We start from the raw sequence: 20014 nt of genomic DNA on the forward strand, positions 1-20014 counted from the left end.
TTTAAAGACTATATAATAAATGAAATTGATGCCAGACGAAAAAAGATATTAATTACAATAAAAGAACTCGTGCTCTTATTTCCCGAGACGGATTTTTTGCGCTGACCTGATATCTAGTTGGTATTGTTGATTGAAGCTTAGCTAGCTATAAATAGGTATACGCTTAGTTTCTTGGGTGTACTCATTTTCTACGAACTTCTTCTCAATAATTAAGGTATCAGCTTTGTCTATTTTTATGTAGCGTTATAACCTTCTAAGTGAATCAACTAATTCCGATCAATCTTTATTAATGGCAGTGGCGGTATAGGATAGGTCATGCACTGCCAACATATATATCCGTTGTCTTAAGATATTTTTCAGTGACCGGTTGCAAGTAGCCTGCTGCTCTGCCAATTTCATCGGCCCACTACTGTTTGATTGGGTATTTTAGGCTATTGCTCTATTCTTTATGTCGAATGGTTATCTAGAAGTTATTTAAGAAGAGGCTTATCATATTTTATTTCACTGTTTCTAGTATAAAGCACACAATAATTTAATTGATAATGTATTGAGGTGTTTCACAGATTCGTTGTTATTTATGTATTATTATGGAAAATAGTTTGAAAATATTACCATACATGGATGATTTATATTTGACTCTAATGGCACTCGTACTCGGCAGTGGGTGGGGCACATACACATAATAATATCTCGTAGAACTGCGGGCCTTAAAATATGAATCAGAAAATTTCTTTACGGACCAGAGACGTTGTGTACACTACATACAACTAAAAGTTTGTGTAGATAAGCGCCCTGCGGTGGACCAGCGACTTGGTGAAGGTTACGGAAAGCGCCTGGATGCGGGAATTGTTGGACTGGTCACTGTGGAAATACTGGGGTGAAAGGGAAAGTTTATTCAGCAGCTGTGGACGTTTTTGGGTGGAATGAAAAATGAGCGTAATTATGTTTTTCATTATTAACGTTATTATGACCATCAAACGACTATAAAAGTAAAGTTTTTAGTTAAAAATCGTCCTATTTTGGGGTAGTTAAAGTCTTAGAGCTCAGATATTAATCAATTTAAGGGACCTAAGCTTTTATTATCAAAAAAAATCTATTGCTAAGGTATAAAATAACCTAATAAGAAAATTACACCTAGAATATAATGATCGTGGTCAAGGCCAAGCTATTTACCTATTTATTTGTGTTATTTTAAAGATTTTATACAAAAACCTAAGAATTTAGCATTCTTGCGGGCTGATCCTAAGCCATACACCCCTTAAAACATTTATAATTGTCCCGATCAATACTCGATTAAAAATAATTAACATAATTAGTTGAGGCGTAAACAAAAGAATTGAAGTATGGAGGCGAATGGCTCGGGCTGCGCTAATCATCTTATTGACCGGTTTGTTGGACGAACTTGTTGCCGTTTCGTGCATATTCGGTCTCTCTTCGTACATTTTCGATCGTTTCCGTAATGGCCGCTGCGCGTTGAGGGCGCTTGTGTGCACTTGTTTAGCGTCTCGCTATGCGACGTTGCCAACTTTATTGACTTAAGTACAAACGAAGACAAAACGTACGCGCGTGGAGTGGAACTTACAGCCGGTAGCTTTTTGGTTGAACAATACACAAAAGCTCGAAGATTTTCAATTTCTATAAAAATAATAATAAATCAGAACGATGTGCAATAAGTGAACATATGAAGTCTTTGTGATAAAAACAGATTTGTGTTAGCAGTGCAAGTGATCTAAGTGAAATTAAAGTATTAATAACGATCGTTGCGCTCGTAACATATTGGTAAAAGGACATGATTTTCATAAAATACGCACAAAGAATATATTGAAGTACTAGCGGGTGGAACATAAAGAAACTGGTTAGCCAAAAGCGGCGATTGAAACATGGGGGACAGAGGCGCGACGGGGGGCGCTTGGGGTGCGCGCGACGAAGCCTCGTGGTGGCCGGGTGGCGCAGGTGAACTCCAGCACCAACAACAAATTAATGAAGAAATCGCTAGGAGTACCGCCGCAGCCACCCATCAATTATACACATACAAAATGACCGGCGGATTTTCCAATAACAGCGCAGATAATTCTACAGCTAGTTACGATTACCGATTAATTTCAAATACGAATACCAGGGAGCAATCACCTCAGCAGCCATGGTGGTATGCATCAGGCTCAGTTGAGTCTCAACAAACATCTTCTCCAACGGTACGGAATGTTTTGCGTATACCTACATTAAAATACAATCTTAGGTTTTATAATTCTGATTAAATTATGAAACAAAGAAACTTACGACTGCTGATAGACACAATCAATATTCAATGGAGTTTTACGGATTGAATCAATAACTGTCTAATTTTATCAAAGATGATCAAGATTAGAATGCCGAACTACAAAAAGCACAAATTTCCTAAGTACCTACCTAATTATAAAAGTAAAATGTAAAAATAGACTAAAAATAAGTCAGAATAATTAGACACGTAATTTACAAAATAAATTCATACAAGAAATTAAACTATAGTATTCTTCGAAAACTACATTAATTTTTATAATAAGTAGAATTTTAGGAACATACCAACAACTTTCCTTGGTCTTCCCCTCTTGATTGATTAAATATTTTTAATTATGCTTCTAATCAATAGTAGAACGTTTCCTTACATTATTACGTATTTGAAACAAACAAATACCACTTTTATTTTGTGATGTATTGATCGTCGGTTCTGTGTTTTTAAAAATGGTGATTACTCTGTGACCCCTTGTCATTATTGCATTAATTATGCTTCTAATCAATAGTAGAACGTTTCCTTACATTATTACGTATTTGAAACAAACAAATACCACTTTTATTTTGTGATGTATTGATCGTCGGTTCTGTGTTTTTAAAAATGGTGATTACTCTGTGACCCCTTGTCATTATTGTTGTAATCATTCATTCATTCACATTTCCGGTTAAATTTAAAAAAATGATAATTAAACAGTTTTTGTTTTGACTACAAATTGTTGCAAACTTGCAATTTCATACCCATCAGATGTCGCGCGTGTTTCGGTGTTTGACGTTTGTTTATTTACATTTGTTTGTGCAACAATTTCGTAGGAGATAGACAAAAAGGGTAATTTGCTAGTTATTATTGTTGTTTAGCACATTATTTTGTGTTTTAGAAATTAAACAGACAGTGATCTGCTTGGACTGTGATTGGTAACAACTGTTTAAATTTTTATGGAAGCCTCATAGAATAGAGTCAAAGTTTCAAAACTTGTATACTTAGATTTTCACATTATTTAGGTAGATATTCTTTCAGAATTCTAGAATATGAAATATTATTTCTTTACCTAGGTTACCTACTTTTGTAAACCCTTTAATTTCTTCATCATCTTCATCAAATGGGAACTGCCACAAATATGTAATAGGATATCTGTGGGAACTGCTATATTTTGTAGACAGTTCTTGTGATTATGACAACTTATTTTAGGCATTACCTGACTGATAGTTAGTCAAATCTTGATTTAACCAAGTTGAAAAATTAACGAAACAAAGTACTCTGTGGTAGAGGTATATATATAGGAGGGAGATATCCTCCCAAAAATAAAACTAATAATAATATTAGTAACTGTCACTTCAACGCTTCAACAATCAATAGGTACTATGATGCTCTATTAATGAAACATGCTGCCACTACAATTGGCTTAATTAGCGTATTTTATTACAGCCTCAGAACCAGTCGAGCCCCGACCCTGATCAGGGCAGTCAGCAGTCTAACGGCATTCAGCAGAACCATCAGGTTCTCCAACAACAACAACAGCAGCAACAGCAACAGCAGCAGCAGCAGCAGCAACAACAGCAGCAGCAGCAACAACAACAGCAACAACAACAGCAGCAACAACAACAGAATCAGCATACTCAACAACACACGCAGACTCTTCAGCAGACTCTGCAGCAGCAACAGCTGCAGAGCCAGCAAACTTTACAGCAGGTATCTCTATCAAATACCATCTTACATTTTCATTTTATTTAATATCTGGTCAATTTTACACAGCACCATCTAGCCACAAAGTAAGCAATTAGTAGGCTTGTGTTATGGATGCTAGCATAACAGATATACTACTTATATACTTTTTTTAAATATATATTAAACATAGTAACACCGAGACCAGACAGATATTAAAATTCATCATTATTTTGGATTACAGTCTATGTAAATTATTTGAGGGTTTAACATATAATACAGGGTGACAGGGAAAGTCGACCTATTCCTTGAAAAGGGATTACATTAGAGGTCATAAGCAACAAATTAAGTCCAGTAAACCAGGGGTCAAAACTAACATATTTCAAAGAACATTGTTACTAACTCTACTAACATAGTCTCTAAGATCAAATTGTTACTAACCGAACTATGGACTGCTTTTGTCTAAAAATGTTTTTTTTTTTAAACTGTATGGTTACTTAAGCTGAGTTGCACCACCTTATTTTAACCGTAACAATAACAATAATTGGTGCTTTTTGTATGGAGTTTGAGATATTTTTGACGTTTGTCAATGTTAAAGAAAGATGGTGCAACCCAGCCTAAGTGTCTATGTCGTTCTGTCAATGCCAGAGTCGATTCCCGTTGACCACTGGGCTATTGTAATAAACCCACTTCTAACACAAGCTATCAACAATAGAAAAAATACTCAAACCTTTTATTATTTTCTTTATCGTAATAGATGCTGCAACAGCATCAACAGCAACAACAGCAGCAGCAGCAGCAACAACAGCAGCAGCAACAACAACAACAGCAGCAACAACAGCAGCAGCAACAACAAGCCTTGCAGCAGAGTTTGCAGCAAACTCTGCAAGTCAGCCAAGCGCAGGCGCAGGCGATAGTGCAAGCGCAAGCGGTTCTGCAGCAGCAAGTCGCGCAGACGCTGCAGCAACAGCAACAGTCGCTGCATGAGCATATGCAAGCTGTCCAACAGCAGCAGATACAAGCTGCTCTACAGCGACAGTCGGCCACTTTGCAGGTAAATGATATTCCGTTATAGGAATACAGCAACAATAACAATAGTAACAGGAGTAGTAACAGCAGCAGCAGCAACAACAACAACAGCAGCAACAGCAGCAGTAACAACAACAGCAGCAGCAACAACAAGCCTTGCAGCAGAGTTTGCAGCAAACTCTGCAAGTCAGCCAGGCGCAGGCGCAGGCGATAGTGCAAGCGCAAGCGGTTCTGCAGCAGCAAGTCGCGCAGACGCTGCAGCAACAGCAACAGTCGCTGCATGAGCATATGCAAGCTGTCCAACAGCAGCAGATACAAGCTGCTCTACAGCGACAGTCGGCCACTTTGCAGGTAAATGATATTCCGTTCTAGGAATTCAGCAACAATAACAACAGCAACAAGAGTAGTAACAACAACAGCAACAGCAGCAACAGCAGCAGCAACAGCAACAGTCGCTGCATGAGCATATGCAAGCTGTCCAACAGCAGCAGATACAAGCTGCTCTACAGCGACAGTCGGCCACTTTGCAGGTAAATGAAATTCCGTTCTAGGAATACAGCTACAAGAGTAACATCAACAGCAACAATAGTAATAGCAGCAGCAACAACATCAGCAGCAGCAACAACAAGCCTTGCAGCAGAGTTTGCAGCAAACTCTGCAAGTCAGCCAAGCGCAGGCGCAGGCGATAGTGCAAGCGCAAGCGGTTCTGCAGCAGCAAGTCGCGCAGACGCTGCAACAACAGCAACAGTCGCTGCATGAGCATATGCAAGCTGTCCAACAGCAGCAGATACAAGCTGCGCTACAGCGACAGTCGGCCACTTTGCAGGTAAATGATATTCCGTTCTAGGAATTCAGCAACAATAACAACAGCAACAAGAGTAGTAACAACAACAGCAACAGCAGCAGCAACAGCAACAGTCGCTGCATGAGCATATGCAAGCTGTCCAACAGCAGCAGATACAAGCTGCTCTACAGCGACAGTCGGCCACTTTGCAGGTAAATGATATAGTTTTAGGAATCGTAAATAGGGTATTTGCCACCACCAATCAATTTACGTACTTTTTAAAACTGTCAAAACGAGATTCTAGCAATTCAAGACTGTGACGTCACTATTTTCTCAACTCAATTGAACTAAGTAGTTTTTTGTTTATATAAATAAATAAATTACAATGCAACCAAAAATCTTAATTTAAAATTATTGTCTTTTAAAAAAAGTTGTACTTTAGAATTATTGGGGAGTTGTGGCAAATACCGAATTCTGATCGTAACAGCAGCATCAGCAGCAGCAATAATAGCAGCAGCAACAGCAGCAATAATAGCAGCAGCAACAACAACAACAGGCATTCCAATTTCCAGCAGAGCTTGCAGAAAACCCACTACTTATTTGTTTTTTTGAGAAATGTTGAATTATTCCATCCAAAATTTGGATTCCAAATCCACCAGTGGTTGTGGTAGTATGCATATTTATTACGGGCATGTAAATTATGATGACGTTTTATCGATCGCATCACATAACCAACTATTAAATTGACACCTATAAGTACGATCGTAGCCGTGTGGTTCGGTGTAAAGTAACAACTGTCAAATTGCGTGGGAAATATTGCATCCATTTACTGGGTTCACGTCACACGGTACTCACGCCGGCTGTTTCGTGTGCCAAAGACGATATTTCTTTACTCTTAGCAGCTTACGTTGTCGAAGGATTTCGGTCGGTTACAGAAACTACACATTGGTATATTGAATCCATCACTACAACTTGGAGCCAACATAAATGTGTTGTGACGGCATTACACATTCAAGTTCAAGTATCGAAAACAGTAGCTACCTCGCTCAATCTTGTTAAATGTGTGTATTTGTGTGAGCGAGACAGATAGCACTTCTCAAGACTTCAGCGCAGCGACCGTATACAGATACTAATCTTTGCATAAGTTAATCGCCTGAACTCTCGCGGCTTGACCTATAAATAATAATATTTGTTCTCAGGAGCTCCAGCAACAAGCCCAACAGCAAGCTCTTGCCCAAGGCCCAGTAACAAAGACCAGAATGCCGCGAGTGAGGCCTTACAACAAGCCTCGCGGGCGTATGACGGCGTACGCCTTCTTCGTGCAAACTTGCCGCGAGGAGCACAAGAAGAAACACCCCGATGAGAACGTCGTCTTCGCTGCCTTCTCCAAGAAGTGCGCTGAGAGGTGGAATGTGAGTTTTGGTTTTATAGCGTAGCCATAATGAAGCATCTATAGGATAGATACTTCTGCTTATTGAATGATCTCACTCACATCTTATAGCTGCTATAGGATGTGTGTGAGGTCATACAACAAGCCTCGCGGGCGTATGACGGCGTACGCCTTCTTCGTGCAAACTTGCCGCGAGGAGCACAAGAAGAAACACCCCGATGAGAACGTCGTCTTCGCTGCCTTCTCCAAGAAGTGCGCTGAGAGGTGGAATGTGAGTTTTGGTTTTATAGCGTAGCGACAATGAAGCATCTATAGGATAGATGCTTCTGCTTATTGAATGATCTCACTCACATCCTATAGCTGCTATAGGATGTGAGTGAGGTCATACAACAAGCCGCGCGGACGTATGACGGCGTACGCCTTCTTCGTGCAAACTTGCCGCGAGGAACACAAGAAGAAACACCCCGATGAGAACGTCGTCTTCGCTGCCTTCTCCAAGAAGTGCGCTGAGAGGTGGAATGTGAGTTTCGTTTTATAGCGTAGCCATAATGAAGCATCATACCTCTAGTTTACATAATCATGCTAAGCAAACTTGAATAGACATGTTGACACCACCAATCAATTGACGTACTTTTTAAAACTGTCAAAACGAAACTCTCCCATAGATTTTGTATGGCACTACAAGCAAGTGACGTCACTATTTTATCAACTCGATTAAACTACTTTTTTTAATTACAATGCGAACAAAAATCGTAATTTACAGGTAATTTAAAATTAATTAAGTTTTTAAGATCAGAATGAAGGGTCTATTTAAAAAAGTTGTGGTTTCTAATTATCTGGGTATGGTGTCAAACTGTCCATTGTATACAGGGTGGCCAGGCAGTTGACGTTCAAAGCTAAAATTTAGATTTTATCCTTAACTAATCACCTATGGCTGGTTTTTAATTTTTTTGTCACTCTTACGAGCGCTTCTAGTTTGTTTTTACTTACTTACACTAGATAGTCTCCAAATGATACAAACTCAGTTAGCATTTTTACCCACAACGAAGAAGCTCTTGGCCTAGACCTCACCGATGATTAGGCCATGAGGTGCAAGTTTAAATGTTAGTAAGGAAGTATTCCGCAGAATACCAGTGGCCGTAACGTGCTCCCGAGTACGTTATGGCCTCATACTGAGTAGAGACCAATTTAGTACAACAATTTTATTATTCTTGCTTTGTAATGTCAATGTATATCAATTAGTACCAAATAAATATTTTTTCTTTCTTTCTTTCTTTCTTTCTTTCTTATTGATAGTTCATCATTAATAGGACAGCATTATCCAGCCCTTTTCAAGGACAAACTTCTTCATTCCCTTTTACATAACCCCTTAGACCGAGAGAATAGAAAAACGCTAAAAAATACTTTTATTTAAAAATATTACAGTGAGCGCACATTTTACTTGCATTCCTTCCGTCATTTCATTTACTTCGTAGGCAAAATCTTATTTCATTGCGGTAGGTAAGAAATACAATTTCCCAGGCTCTATGCATTGTAACGTACACCTTAGGTATGCTTATTTTACTTATTCAGTGAACTTGAAGTCGGCAGAATAATATCAAACTGTTTACTGATTGAAATCTGATAAAGATTAGTACAGTGACAATTCAATATTAATATTTAGGTGTCTAATTCTTCATATAAAATCGAACTTACATAACTTTGTAAAAAAAACCTAACTTCCGAAAACGTAACATCAAAAACCTAACTTATCGAAAAAATTCCCGAAAACCCAACTCGCAAAAAAATACTGTGACATGTGACGTCATGAAACATAGAACATTAGAACCTCTCCCTCCCTTTTTACACAATATTACAACTTCATTGACCTGGGACCATCGATAGTATCTGGTATCCTTCAATCAGTAGTAATTAATCTTCAGGTGTCCATTTAGTCCCTGTGGCCTTCAGCTCTTTATCTTCAACTACATAATTATTTGTTTTTGAAATCAATGAGGGTTTTCGCGAATGAAAAATCCGCCAGATGGCAATACGTAGACGCGAGGTCCAAATGCTGCATGATTGGTTATTTTTGACATGACATTGACAGATATGTCAAACTCCACCAATCACGCAGCAGTCAGACCCCACATCCACGTCCCGCCATCTAGCGGATCTTTCATTCGCGAAAACCCTCATTAAAACATGTTGTGTTAAAACTAAGTGTTTATACGTATGTACAAAAAAGTTCACGTAAGCTATGTGTTTGTTAGGACAGTTCCCGCAGAAGTACATCTCCTTGTTCTGGCTATTGGACAACTTGTAAATTACCTACCTACATAAAATTTGTTTTTTCTCATGTGACTGTAAGGTTTTTAATGAGAAATACATGTTCTTTAAACCTATGCTGTCCCTTTCTAGACGATGTCCGAGAAAGAGAAAGAGCGTTTCCACGAGATGGCCGACCAAGACAAGATGCGATACGACCGCGAGATGCAGAACTACGTGCCGCCTAAGGACGTTAAAGTACGCGGGCGCAAGCGGCAAGTGAAGGACCCGAACGCGCCCAAGCGATCCTTGTGAGTCACCGGTCTCGGACATTTTTCAATACTCAATAGTTTATTGCTTCCACAATGTTTACAAAAGGTGTTATTGGTATTGTATTTACTTATTTAGGCCGCTACCAACCGTGCTATGTGGAAGTCATTGGGGGAGGAGGGAAAATCATTGGATTGTTCAGCAGTGGACGTCCTATGGCTGAAATGATGATGATGATGATTTACTTATTTTTTGTGTCGTCTCGATCGTTAGTTTCAGCTATATGACGTCATGATAAGCCTCAAGGATTTCCACAAGGACCGGTACTGCGCAGCCCGCATCCAGGTTTTTCCGCTACCTTCACTAGATCGTCGGTCCACTCAGTGGGAGCCCACACTACTTACGTGGTCGCCACTCGAGAACTTTCTGCCCCAACGGCCATCAGATCATCATCAGCTATGTGCCTCGTCCACTGCTATGCCATGATGTGTATTTTGTTGTGTCATGTGTGTGTGTGTAGCTTGTCAATCTTTATTGTTTGGGTTGTTACTAAGGTTATAACTCTGGGGTTTGACTGAATTAGGTTCATTTATGCAGGTTATTTATGTCTTACTACCTAACTGATTCTTTTATAAAATACCTATTTTTCAATTGAAGATCACTATATTCCAATAGCGTATTAACTTCTGAGCTGCAATAAATTGATGGTGCTATCTTGGATAGTCCCATTTGATGTCGATGTAATTTATTTATTTTAGCTATTCTAACTAGGCACAGACTACTCTTGTTGCAAAATGACACCTGTTTAAAAGCACCCAAGTTCCTAAATTGGTGCCGTCGCCTGTAACCTTTCAAAAATCAAACCCATTTTCAACCTTATATCCTCCAACCCACAGATCAGCGTTCTTCTGGTTCTGCAACGACGAGCGTCCCAAAGTGAAGGCCAACAACCCGATGTTCACGATGGGCGACATCGCAAAGGAGCTGGGTCGGCTGTGGGCCGCTGCTGAGCCCGAGACCAAGTCCAAATATGAAGCGCTCTCTGAACAGGACAAGGCGCGGTATGATCGGGTAAGTGATCTATCTTCAACATCAGATTGTAGTATACTGCCTTGAACTTGGGATACATCGCCAAGGAGCTAGGCCGAGCCTGAGACCAAGTCCAAATATGAAGCTCTCTCTGAACAAGACAAGGCGCGGTATGATCGGGTAAGTGATCTATCGTCAACTTCAGATTGTAGTACACTGCCTTCACCTTGGGATACATCGCCAAGGAGCTGGGTCGGCTGTGGGCCGTTGCTGAGCCTGAGACCAAGTCCAAATATGAAGCTCTCTCTGAACAGGACAAGGCGCGGTATGATCGGGTAAGTGATCTGTCTTCAACATCAGATTGTTAAACTGCCTTCACCTTGGGAGACATCGCCAAGGAGCTGGGTCGGCTGTGGGCCGCTGCTGAGCCTGAGACCAAGTCCAAATATGAAGCTCTCTCTGAACAGGACAAGGCGAGGTATGATCGGGTAAGTGATCTATCTTCAACTGCCTTCACCTTGGGAGACATCGCCAAGGAGCTGGGTCGGCTGTGGGCCGCTGCTGAGCCTGAGACCAAGTCCAAATATGAAGCGCTCTCTGAACAAGACAAGGCGCGGTATGATCGGGTAAGTGATCTATCTTCAACTTCAGTTTGTAGTACACTGCCTTCACGATACACGACATCGCAAAGGAGTTGGGTCGGCTGTGGGCCGCTGCTGAGCCTGAGACCAAGTCCAAATATGAAGCTCTCTCTGAACAAGACAAGGCGCGGTATGATAGGGTAAGTAATCTATCGTCAACTTCAGATTGTAGTACATTGCCTTCACCTTGGGAAACATAGGGTAAGTGATCATCATGTTCTCCTGAGACCAAGTCCAAATATGAAGCTCTCTCTGAACAAGACAAGGCGCGGTATGATCGGGTAAGTGATCTATCTTCAACTGCCTTCACCTTGGGCGACATCGCCAAGGAGCTGGGTCGGCTGTGGGCCGCTGCTGAGCCTGAGACCAAGTCCAAATATGAAGCGCTCTCTGAACAAGACAAGGCGCGGTATGATCGGGTAAGTGATCTATCTTCAACTTCAGTTTGTAGTACACTGCCTTCACGATACACGACATCGCAAAGGAGTTGGGTCGGCTGTGGGCCGCTGCTGAGCCTGAGACCAAGTCCAAATATGAAGCTCTCTCTGAACAAGACAAGGCGCGGTATGATCGGGTAAGTGATCTAGCTTCAACTGCCTTCACCTTGGGAGACATCGCCAAGGAGCTGGGTCGGCTGTGGGCCGCTGCTGAGCCTGAGACCAAGTCCAAATATGAAGCTCTCTCTGAACAAGATAAGGCGCGGTATGATCGGGTAAGTGATCTATCGTCAACATCAGATTGTAGCACACTGCTTTCACCTTGGGCGACATCGCCAAGGAGCTGGGTCGGCTGTGGGCCGCTGCTGAGCCTGAGACCAAGTCCAAATATGAAGCTCTCTGAACAAGACAAGGCGCGGTATGATCGGGTAAGTGATCTATCGTCAACTTCAGATTGTAGTACATTGCCTTCACCTTGGGAAACATAGGGTAAGTGATCATCATGTTCTCCTGAGACCAAGTCCAAATATGAAGCTCTCTCTGAACAAGACAAGGCGCGGTATGATCGGGTAAGTGATCTATCTTCAACTGCCTTCACCTTGGGCGACATCGCCAAGGAGCTGGGTCGGCTGTGGGCCGCTGCTGAGCCTGAGACCAAGTCCAAATATGAAGCGCTCTCTGAACAAGACAAGGCGCGGTATGATCGGGTAAGTGATCTATCTTCAACATTAGTTTGTAGTACACTGCCTTCACCTTGGGCGACATCGCCAAGGAGCTGGGTCGGCTGTGGGCCGCTGCTGAGCCTGAGACCAAGTCCAAATATGAAGCTCTCTCTGAACAAGACAAGGCGCGGTATGATCGGGTAAGTGATCTATCTTCAACTTCAGTTTGTAGTACACTGCCTTCACGATACACGACATCGCAAAGGAGTTGGGTCGGCTGTGGGCCGCTGCTGAGCCTGAGACCAAGTCCAAATATGAAGCTCTCTCTGAACAAGACAAGGCGCGGTATGATCGGGTAAGTGATCTATCTTCAACTTCAGTTTGTAGTACACTGCCTTCACGATACACGACATCGCAAAGGAGTTGGGTCGGCTGTGGGCCGCTGCTGAGCCTGAGACCAAGTCCAAATATGAAGCTCTCTCTGAACAAGACAAGGCGCGGTATGATCGGGTAAGTGATCTAGCTTCAACTGCCTTCACCTTGGGAGACATCGCCAAGGAGCTGGGTCGGCTGTGGGCCGCTGCTGAGCCTGAGACCAAGTCCAAATATGAAGCTCTCTGAACAAGACAAGGCGCGGTATGATAGGGTAAGTGATCTATCGTCAACTTCAGATTGTAGTACATTGCCTTCACCTTGGGAAACATAGGGTAAGTGATCATCATGTTCTCCTGAGACCAAGTCCAAATATGAAGCTCTCTCTGAACAAGACAAGGCGCGGTATGATCGGGTAAGTGATCTATCTTCAACTGCCTTCACCTTGGGCGACATCGCCAAGGAGCTGGGTCGGCTGTGGGCCGCTGCTGAGCCTGAGACCAAGTCCAAATATGAAGCGCTCTCTGAACAAGACAAGGCGCGGTATGATCGGGTAAGTGATCTATCTTCAACATTAGTTTGTAGTACACTGCCTTCACCTTGGGCGACATCGCCAAGGAGCTGGGTCGGCTGTGGGCCGCTGCTGAGCCTGAGACCAAGTCCAAATATGAAGCTCTCTCTGAACAAGACAAGGCGCGATATGATCGGGTAAGTGATCTATCTTCAACATCGGATTGTAGCACACTGCTCTCACCTTGGGATACATCGCCAAGGATCTAGGCCGAGCCTGAGACCAAGTCCAAATATGAAGCTCTCTCTGAACAAGACAAGGCGCGGTATGATCGGGTAAGTGATCTGTCTTCAACATCAGATTGTAGTATACTGCCTTCACCTTGGGAAACATAGGGTAAGTGATCATCATGTTCTCCTGAGACCAAGTCCAAATATGACGCTCTCTCTGAACAAGACAAGGCGCGGTATGATCGGGTAAGTGATCTGTCTTCAACATCAGATTGTAGTATACTGCCTTCACCTTGGGAAACATAGGGTAAGTGATCATCATGTTCTCCTGAGACCAAGTCCAAATATGACGCTCTCTCTGAACAAGACAAGGCGCGGTATGATCGGGTAAGTGATCTGTCTTCAACATCAGATTGTAGTATACTGCCTTCACCTTGGGAAACATAGGGTAAGTGATCATCATGTTCTCCTGAGACCAAGTCCAAATATGACGCTCTCTCTGAACAAGACAAGGCGCGGTATGATCGGGTAAGTGATCTGTCTTCAACATCAGATTGTAGTATACTGCCTTCACCTTGGGAAACATAGGGTAAGTGATCATCATGTTCTCCAGAGACCAAGTCCAAATATGAAGCTCTCTCTGAACAAGACAAGGCGCGGTATGATCGGGTAAGTGATCTGTCTTCAACATCAGATTGTAGTATACTGCCTTCACCTTGGAAAACATAGGGTAAGTGATCATCATGTTCTCCTGAGACCAAGTCCAAATATGAAGCTCTCTCTGAACAAGACAAGGCGCGGTATGATCGGGTAAGTGATCTATCTTCAACATCAGATTAGCCATCACAAAAATCTTTAAAAAATTGGCTAGGTAAAAAGGTGGTGAAAACGGGCATAAGTCACCTTTTATAATGTAATTTTTAGTGCTAAGTGCAGACCAATTGTTTTACGATTTTGAAACAGCTGATTATGTCACACGATATTAATCCTTTCGATATTTTTTTTTTTATTTATTTCCACACACATTATCACTATCTTTTATAATAATTAGTGACACATACATCAGTCCTCGCAGATCCTCCATTTGGCTCAAAATAAAGGTAAATCAAAGAGGGACATGCTCCTCCTGTGGAGGCTAAATGACTTGATCATGATATCCTAAATATAACCTGCTTCGTATCACCTTACAGGAGATGACAGCATACAAAATGGGCCACATGCGTTTAACGTTAGCGGCGCAACAACAGCAACAACGGCTACCGGAAGATGAGGCCGAAGAATTCGACGCAGAAGCCGATTTCGACGGAGAAGCGGCCACAGCTTAAGTAGAAGTAGGCCGTAACCAGCGCTGGAAACCGGTTTTCTAACAACCGGTATTTAAAGGTAAAACCGGTTTCGATCGTGCTTAGTTCACAGCCGTATTTTCAATTCGAAGCTTTATTTAGGTTGCCTGTTTATGTAACTGTGTTAACCTGTATTTTATTAAGATTACTGGTACCCTAAAAGGCTTGGCGCTGGACATGTTTGTCAATGATAGATTTTTGATTATGTAAGTGCAATTAGGACCGGTTTGCCTTGAACCGGTTGACAAAAATCGGTTTCTAAGCCTTTTTTCGGGTGATAGCGGGTGTCCAAATACTTTGGATCCTGCTCTGTAGTTCAATATAATTTTTACTCAATTGACGATTCATACAAGCATTTTAAACTGGTGGCTACATAATGTATAGTCAGCTGTTCGTCTCTTTCTCGCACTCATTACAAGGTAAGAGTGCGAGTGAGTGAACTGTATGTTTATACGTTTAAAGTCGACAGTTCTAAACGCGATACCTCCTTTAGTTTGCTTCGAACTAGATGCGCGAATGGGACGAGCGAAACCAATGCCATTTTGATAACGCCATGCTTATTAGATAATTTATTGCATAACTTTTAAAAGTAACAAATACCTATCTTTATTTTTGAATACTTATTCTTATCTATTCTAGTATTTCATAGCACGAAACGACATTAAGATATTTTATAAAAAGAAATCGATAAGCAGGATAAAAAACTTGACACATTCTTTCGTGTACTAGCCCTTTATTCCTTTCTCACAAGCTTAAGGGCTAGTTCGTGCCTTTTGGGTCCTTAAATAAAAATACTTATGTGCATTATATTTTCATATTAAGTGACGGCTAAACGTAATTTGGAGTGTCACCGGTGTGCCTTCATGACAACTATTTGAAGCAAACTAATAGTAATTTTGTTTTTGAGTAAATCCAACGCAATAATGTTACAAAATCGTCGATAGTGAGGCTTAGTCATACTGTACCACATTTTATATCATTTTTATACTATAAAACGAGAATATTTTGTTTCTTCATAAGTCTTGAAGGATTGCCTACTGTTTAGATTTGCTCAACGGAAAAAAGTTTCGTATTTAGAATTAATAAATAAAAAAGTTTCTCGGCTTGTCGAACTTCAATTACTTTGATTGATGGTCGATAAATCGAGAGTTACAGTTACCGAAAAGAAAAAAAATAGTCAACAAACAACACATCGATTTTGAGTCACCGTCACTTGTCTAAAAAAAGTACTATATTAAACTATACCGGTCGGTTCTTTTCCGTACTGCACCGGCCCGTTCCGTTCTGTACTGTACTGTAATGTTCTATTGCAGTACTGTACTATTATTACAGTACAATACTACATCACAACTTTTCAAATCTAGCTTTTCTCTATCTCTCTAAAGATTGTTACTTTTCTTTCTTCTCGGGCTCTGTAAGACAGTATTCGTTATCCCTTCTGTTGATTGTTGTTTATTTAATTTTACTTTGTTAGCTTTTTCGAATACTAGGAGTATAATAAAACTACAAAAACCATAATTAGTCATACACGCTATCCTTTAAGGTTTTAGGTACATAGAAGTATTTTTTGACGGCGTATGTACATTTTTATATAAATCGTGAATTAATATTTCCTAGTAGTCATTCAAGTTCCATAAATGCAACTCGTACAGATAATCGAAATCGTGAGAGGTCTATAATCCGGTCGCCGAGCACTTAGAATTTCGTCCAATGACTCGTGCGATAATGATGTGTAGCTTGGGTCATTGGAGGAAATTCTACGTGCTCGGCGACTGGGCTTTAGTAATTGATAGTCACTATCAATAGTTTTTTTTGTAGTATTCCATTTGCATAGACCCCGATAGTACCAATTTATCGGATCTGATTTACCTACTATCGAAAGGTCCTATTTATCCAATTGAAACTTAGGCCCGTATTTCGAATCGACGCCCAATTTAATTCTATCTCAACCATAGAATATGCAAGTTTTTGATTGACTAAATTTCAATATTGAGACAATCACAGGATATAATTTGTGCCTATTTTTGAGTCTAGTCTCATTTAAGAATACAAGCTTTATAATAGATCCACTGTAATTTTTGGAATCAATATAAGGCGAGTGACAAAGGCATGCAGTCGCCATTTTGAATGAAGACAAAAATAATGTTTTGTCTGTGCGGGTTGTGAAATTTACCTACGCAATAATTAGTCTCATCAAAAGCATCTAGTACCGATTTAATGTCTATGTTTTATCACTGTATTCTCATACCATATCTCTCTAAGAAATAGATTTAAGCAACATTTCATATTAAGCATATTTCTCTTACTAATATCGTAAGCAGCTTACTCCCTTTTGTCTTAAAGCAAATTGCCTATGTTAGAAAGAGACAACGGTAAGTCTGTCATACAACGAATATTAGTAAGAGGACTCTGTTCTCTGTTTCACTGGCAGTCTTGAATAATTCAATACTTTAAGTACAAGTGTCAAATGTCTTATATATTTTTCCACAAACGGGAAGTTTTCGTTTTTGTTTTGTTCGCCTTAAAACGAATTTGGCAAGTAATACTCAAATTATATATTTTTTTCAGTAAACGGCTAAGAGCCGAGCTGTTTTGTTATAAACTGCCTTGTTAAGGATTTTCAAAAGTATTATTTAAACAATGTTCTCTGGTCATGTATTTTTAATATAGTAAAAAAGGTGAAAACGCAAAATTTTAAGGTGTGGCCTTATACTAATTGTATTTCAAGTAATACAGCAATACTTTCAGGAACAAATAATTCAGCATTAAATTAAGTCCATCGAAGAATAATAAGTGTTAGTTAATAGAAAATTAAGCGAGTATGTGAGAACGATTGTGCGAGATTTATTGTTAATTTTCACGGAAAAATTGTATATAGTTAATTAAATTATATTCCTTTATTTTACTTTAAATATTTTATGTTATATTAGTTTCGTTTTAACATGTTGTTTAAAGATTTTTTAAAACGTGTACTTGTGTGAAAAAAAAAAGAAAAAATTATATTGATAGATATTTGTTAAAGTGTAAATAAAAGGACTGCGAATCGTGATAGTACTTAAATTTACGAGTGTAATCAATGTCTTGAGTAATGCTAGATTTTCCTTTCTGCTTTTATCTGTTTGAGGTTGATTTGTCGTATGACTTTCTAATTTTTCGAACGTTAATGTGAAACTTGTGCGAGTTTTTCTCGATAGCTTCTAACGAGCGCGTAAACGCGAATTCATGTTAAATTCGAGGTGGCGCCGCCTAGCGGTACGCAAATGAAACTTCTATAAAACCCGTTTGCGCGCTTGAGTTAGAAGATTTAGTAAAACTGAGAAGGAGCACTCGAATTACTAGCTGCACAAATTTAGAATGGAATTTAATGTAATTAAAGCTGTAAGCGTGTCAATAGTTTCTTGGTGCAATGATTTAGCACTCCGGCTGTGAGAAATTCTGACGGTTATCGCTATTTATAATCCCACTCTTTATCTGTGCGGTATGTACTTGAAAAATCTCATTAAAATATCCTGTGGTGATGTTGACATTCGAAAAAATAGAGACAAACAACTCTTATACATACAAATCGTATAATTATGCATAAACTCTCCCACCTACGTTTAATCGAAATTACGTTAAACGTCCTTACGGAACAAAGGTTTCTCTGTGCTCATAATTATATTGATTTGTATGTAAAATGTTATTTAGTCAACCATTATTTAATTTACCATGTACCTTGGAATTTGTCTTATGTGATTCAGCTGTAATATTACAGAACTTTAATAGTTCCATCAATGTGAGAGTTACACTTAGTGAACGAATGTGAATTATTTTTAAGATACTCGCGTGTATTATGGCGATATTGTCTTGAATTTGTGAATCGCTCACTGTACAAAACAATATAGTGAATCTTTTACACAAATATCATTATTTTATTTTACCACACTATATCCTGTACCCATAGTCCTGTATTTTTCTGTGACTGTATTTTTGAACTGTCATGTCTATCTGTCGCTAAAGACGATGAAAACCCCTTTTTATCATAACGGTGAAAATATTAATATTGGATAGTAGGTATTTGCTAATCAAGTAGCCAATTCAGTTATGATTTATGAAAGAATATAAACATTTAATAGAAATCAAAGTAATTTTAATATAATATAGGTACCTAAATGGTCATAAGTATATTTAAAATTTTAGTCTGGCCTACTTTTATAATGAATCCAACCGTTTGGCCGAAACCTTTTTTCTTCAAATATCGTATCGATAGGATCTTTTCACATTTCACACATTCGTAACTTACGTTTTCAGCAATATGCGAAATTAATGTCTATAGAAGAAGAAGAAGAAGAAGAAGCAGAAGCCGATTTCGACGGAGAAGCGGCCACAGCTTAAGTAGAAGTAGGCCGTAACCAGCGCTGGAAACCGGTTTTCTAACAACCGGTATTTAAAGGTAAAACCGGTTTCGATCGTGCTTAGTTCACAGCCGTATTTTCAATTCGAAGCTTTATTTAGGTTGCCTGTTTATGTAACTGTGTTAACCTGTATTTTATTAAGATTACTGGTACCCTAAAAGGCTTGGCGCTGGACATGTTTGTCAATGATAGATTTTTGATTATGTAAGTGCAATTAGGACCGGTTTGCCTTGAACCGGTTGACAAAAATCGGTTTCTAAGCCTTTTTTCGGGTGATAGCGGGTGTCCAAATACTTTGGATCCTGCTCTGTAGTTCAATATAATTTTTACTCAATTGACGATTCATACAAGCATTTTAAACTGGTGGCTACATAATGTATAGTCAGCTGTTCGTCTCTTTCTCGCACTCATTACAAGGTAAGAGTGCGAGTGAGTGAACTGTATGTTTATACGTTTAAAGTCGACAGTTCTAAACGCGATACCTCCTTTAGTTTGCTTCGAACTAGATGCGCGAATGGGACGAGCGAAACCAATGCCATTTTGATAACGCCATGCTTATTAGATAATTTATTGCATAACTTTTAAAAGTAACAAATACCTATCTTTATTTTTGAATACTTATTCTTATCTATTCTAGTATTTCATAGCACGAAACGACATTAAGATATTTTATAAAAAGAAATCGATAAGCAGGATAAAAAACTTGACACATTCTTTCGTGTACTAGCCCTTTATTCCTTTCTCACA

The 20014-nt window shown here is 39.8% G+C and overlaps 2 protein-coding genes across 2 annotated transcripts in view; one reads left to right on the forward strand and one right to left on the reverse strand.

Moving 5' to 3' along the window:
- The window catches only part of LOC135073117 (glutamate receptor ionotropic, delta-2), a 108203-nt gene that overhangs the window by 19584 nt on the left and 68605 nt on the right, over positions 1-20014 (reverse strand). The gene's annotated exons all lie outside the window — the stretch shown is intronic.
- LOC135073087 (high mobility group protein DSP1-like) lies at positions 1496-17281 on the forward strand. The gene is made up of 7 exons (XM_063967120.1): positions 1496-2192; positions 3692-3955; positions 4686-4982; positions 6941-7153; positions 9532-9689; positions 10545-10719; positions 14721-17281. The coding sequence occupies exons 1-7, from the start codon at positions 1881-1883 to the stop codon at positions 14853-14855; spliced, it is 1554 nt and encodes a 517-aa protein (XP_063823190.1). The 5' UTR covers positions 1496-1880; the 3' UTR covers positions 14856-17281.

Source organism: Ostrinia nubilalis, chromosome 7 (assembly GCF_963855985.1).
Source record: "Ostrinia nubilalis chromosome 7, ilOstNubi1.1, whole genome shotgun sequence".
Lineage (NCBI taxonomy): Eukaryota > Metazoa > Arthropoda > Insecta > Lepidoptera > Crambidae > Ostrinia > Ostrinia nubilalis.

Coding starts and splice junctions, on each gene's coding strand:
- LOC135073087 (XM_063967120.1), top strand. CDS start 1,881: ATGGGGGACAGAGGCGCGACGGGGGGCGCTTGGGGTGCGCGCGACGAA. Junction 2,193..3,691: donor AACAAACATCTTCTCCAACG/GTACGGAATGTT, acceptor ATTTTATTACAG/CCTCAGAACCAGTCGAGCCC. Junction 7,154..9,531: donor AGTGCGCTGAGAGGTGGAAT/GTGAGTTTTGGT, acceptor GTCCCTTTCTAG/ACGATGTCCGAGAAAGAGAA.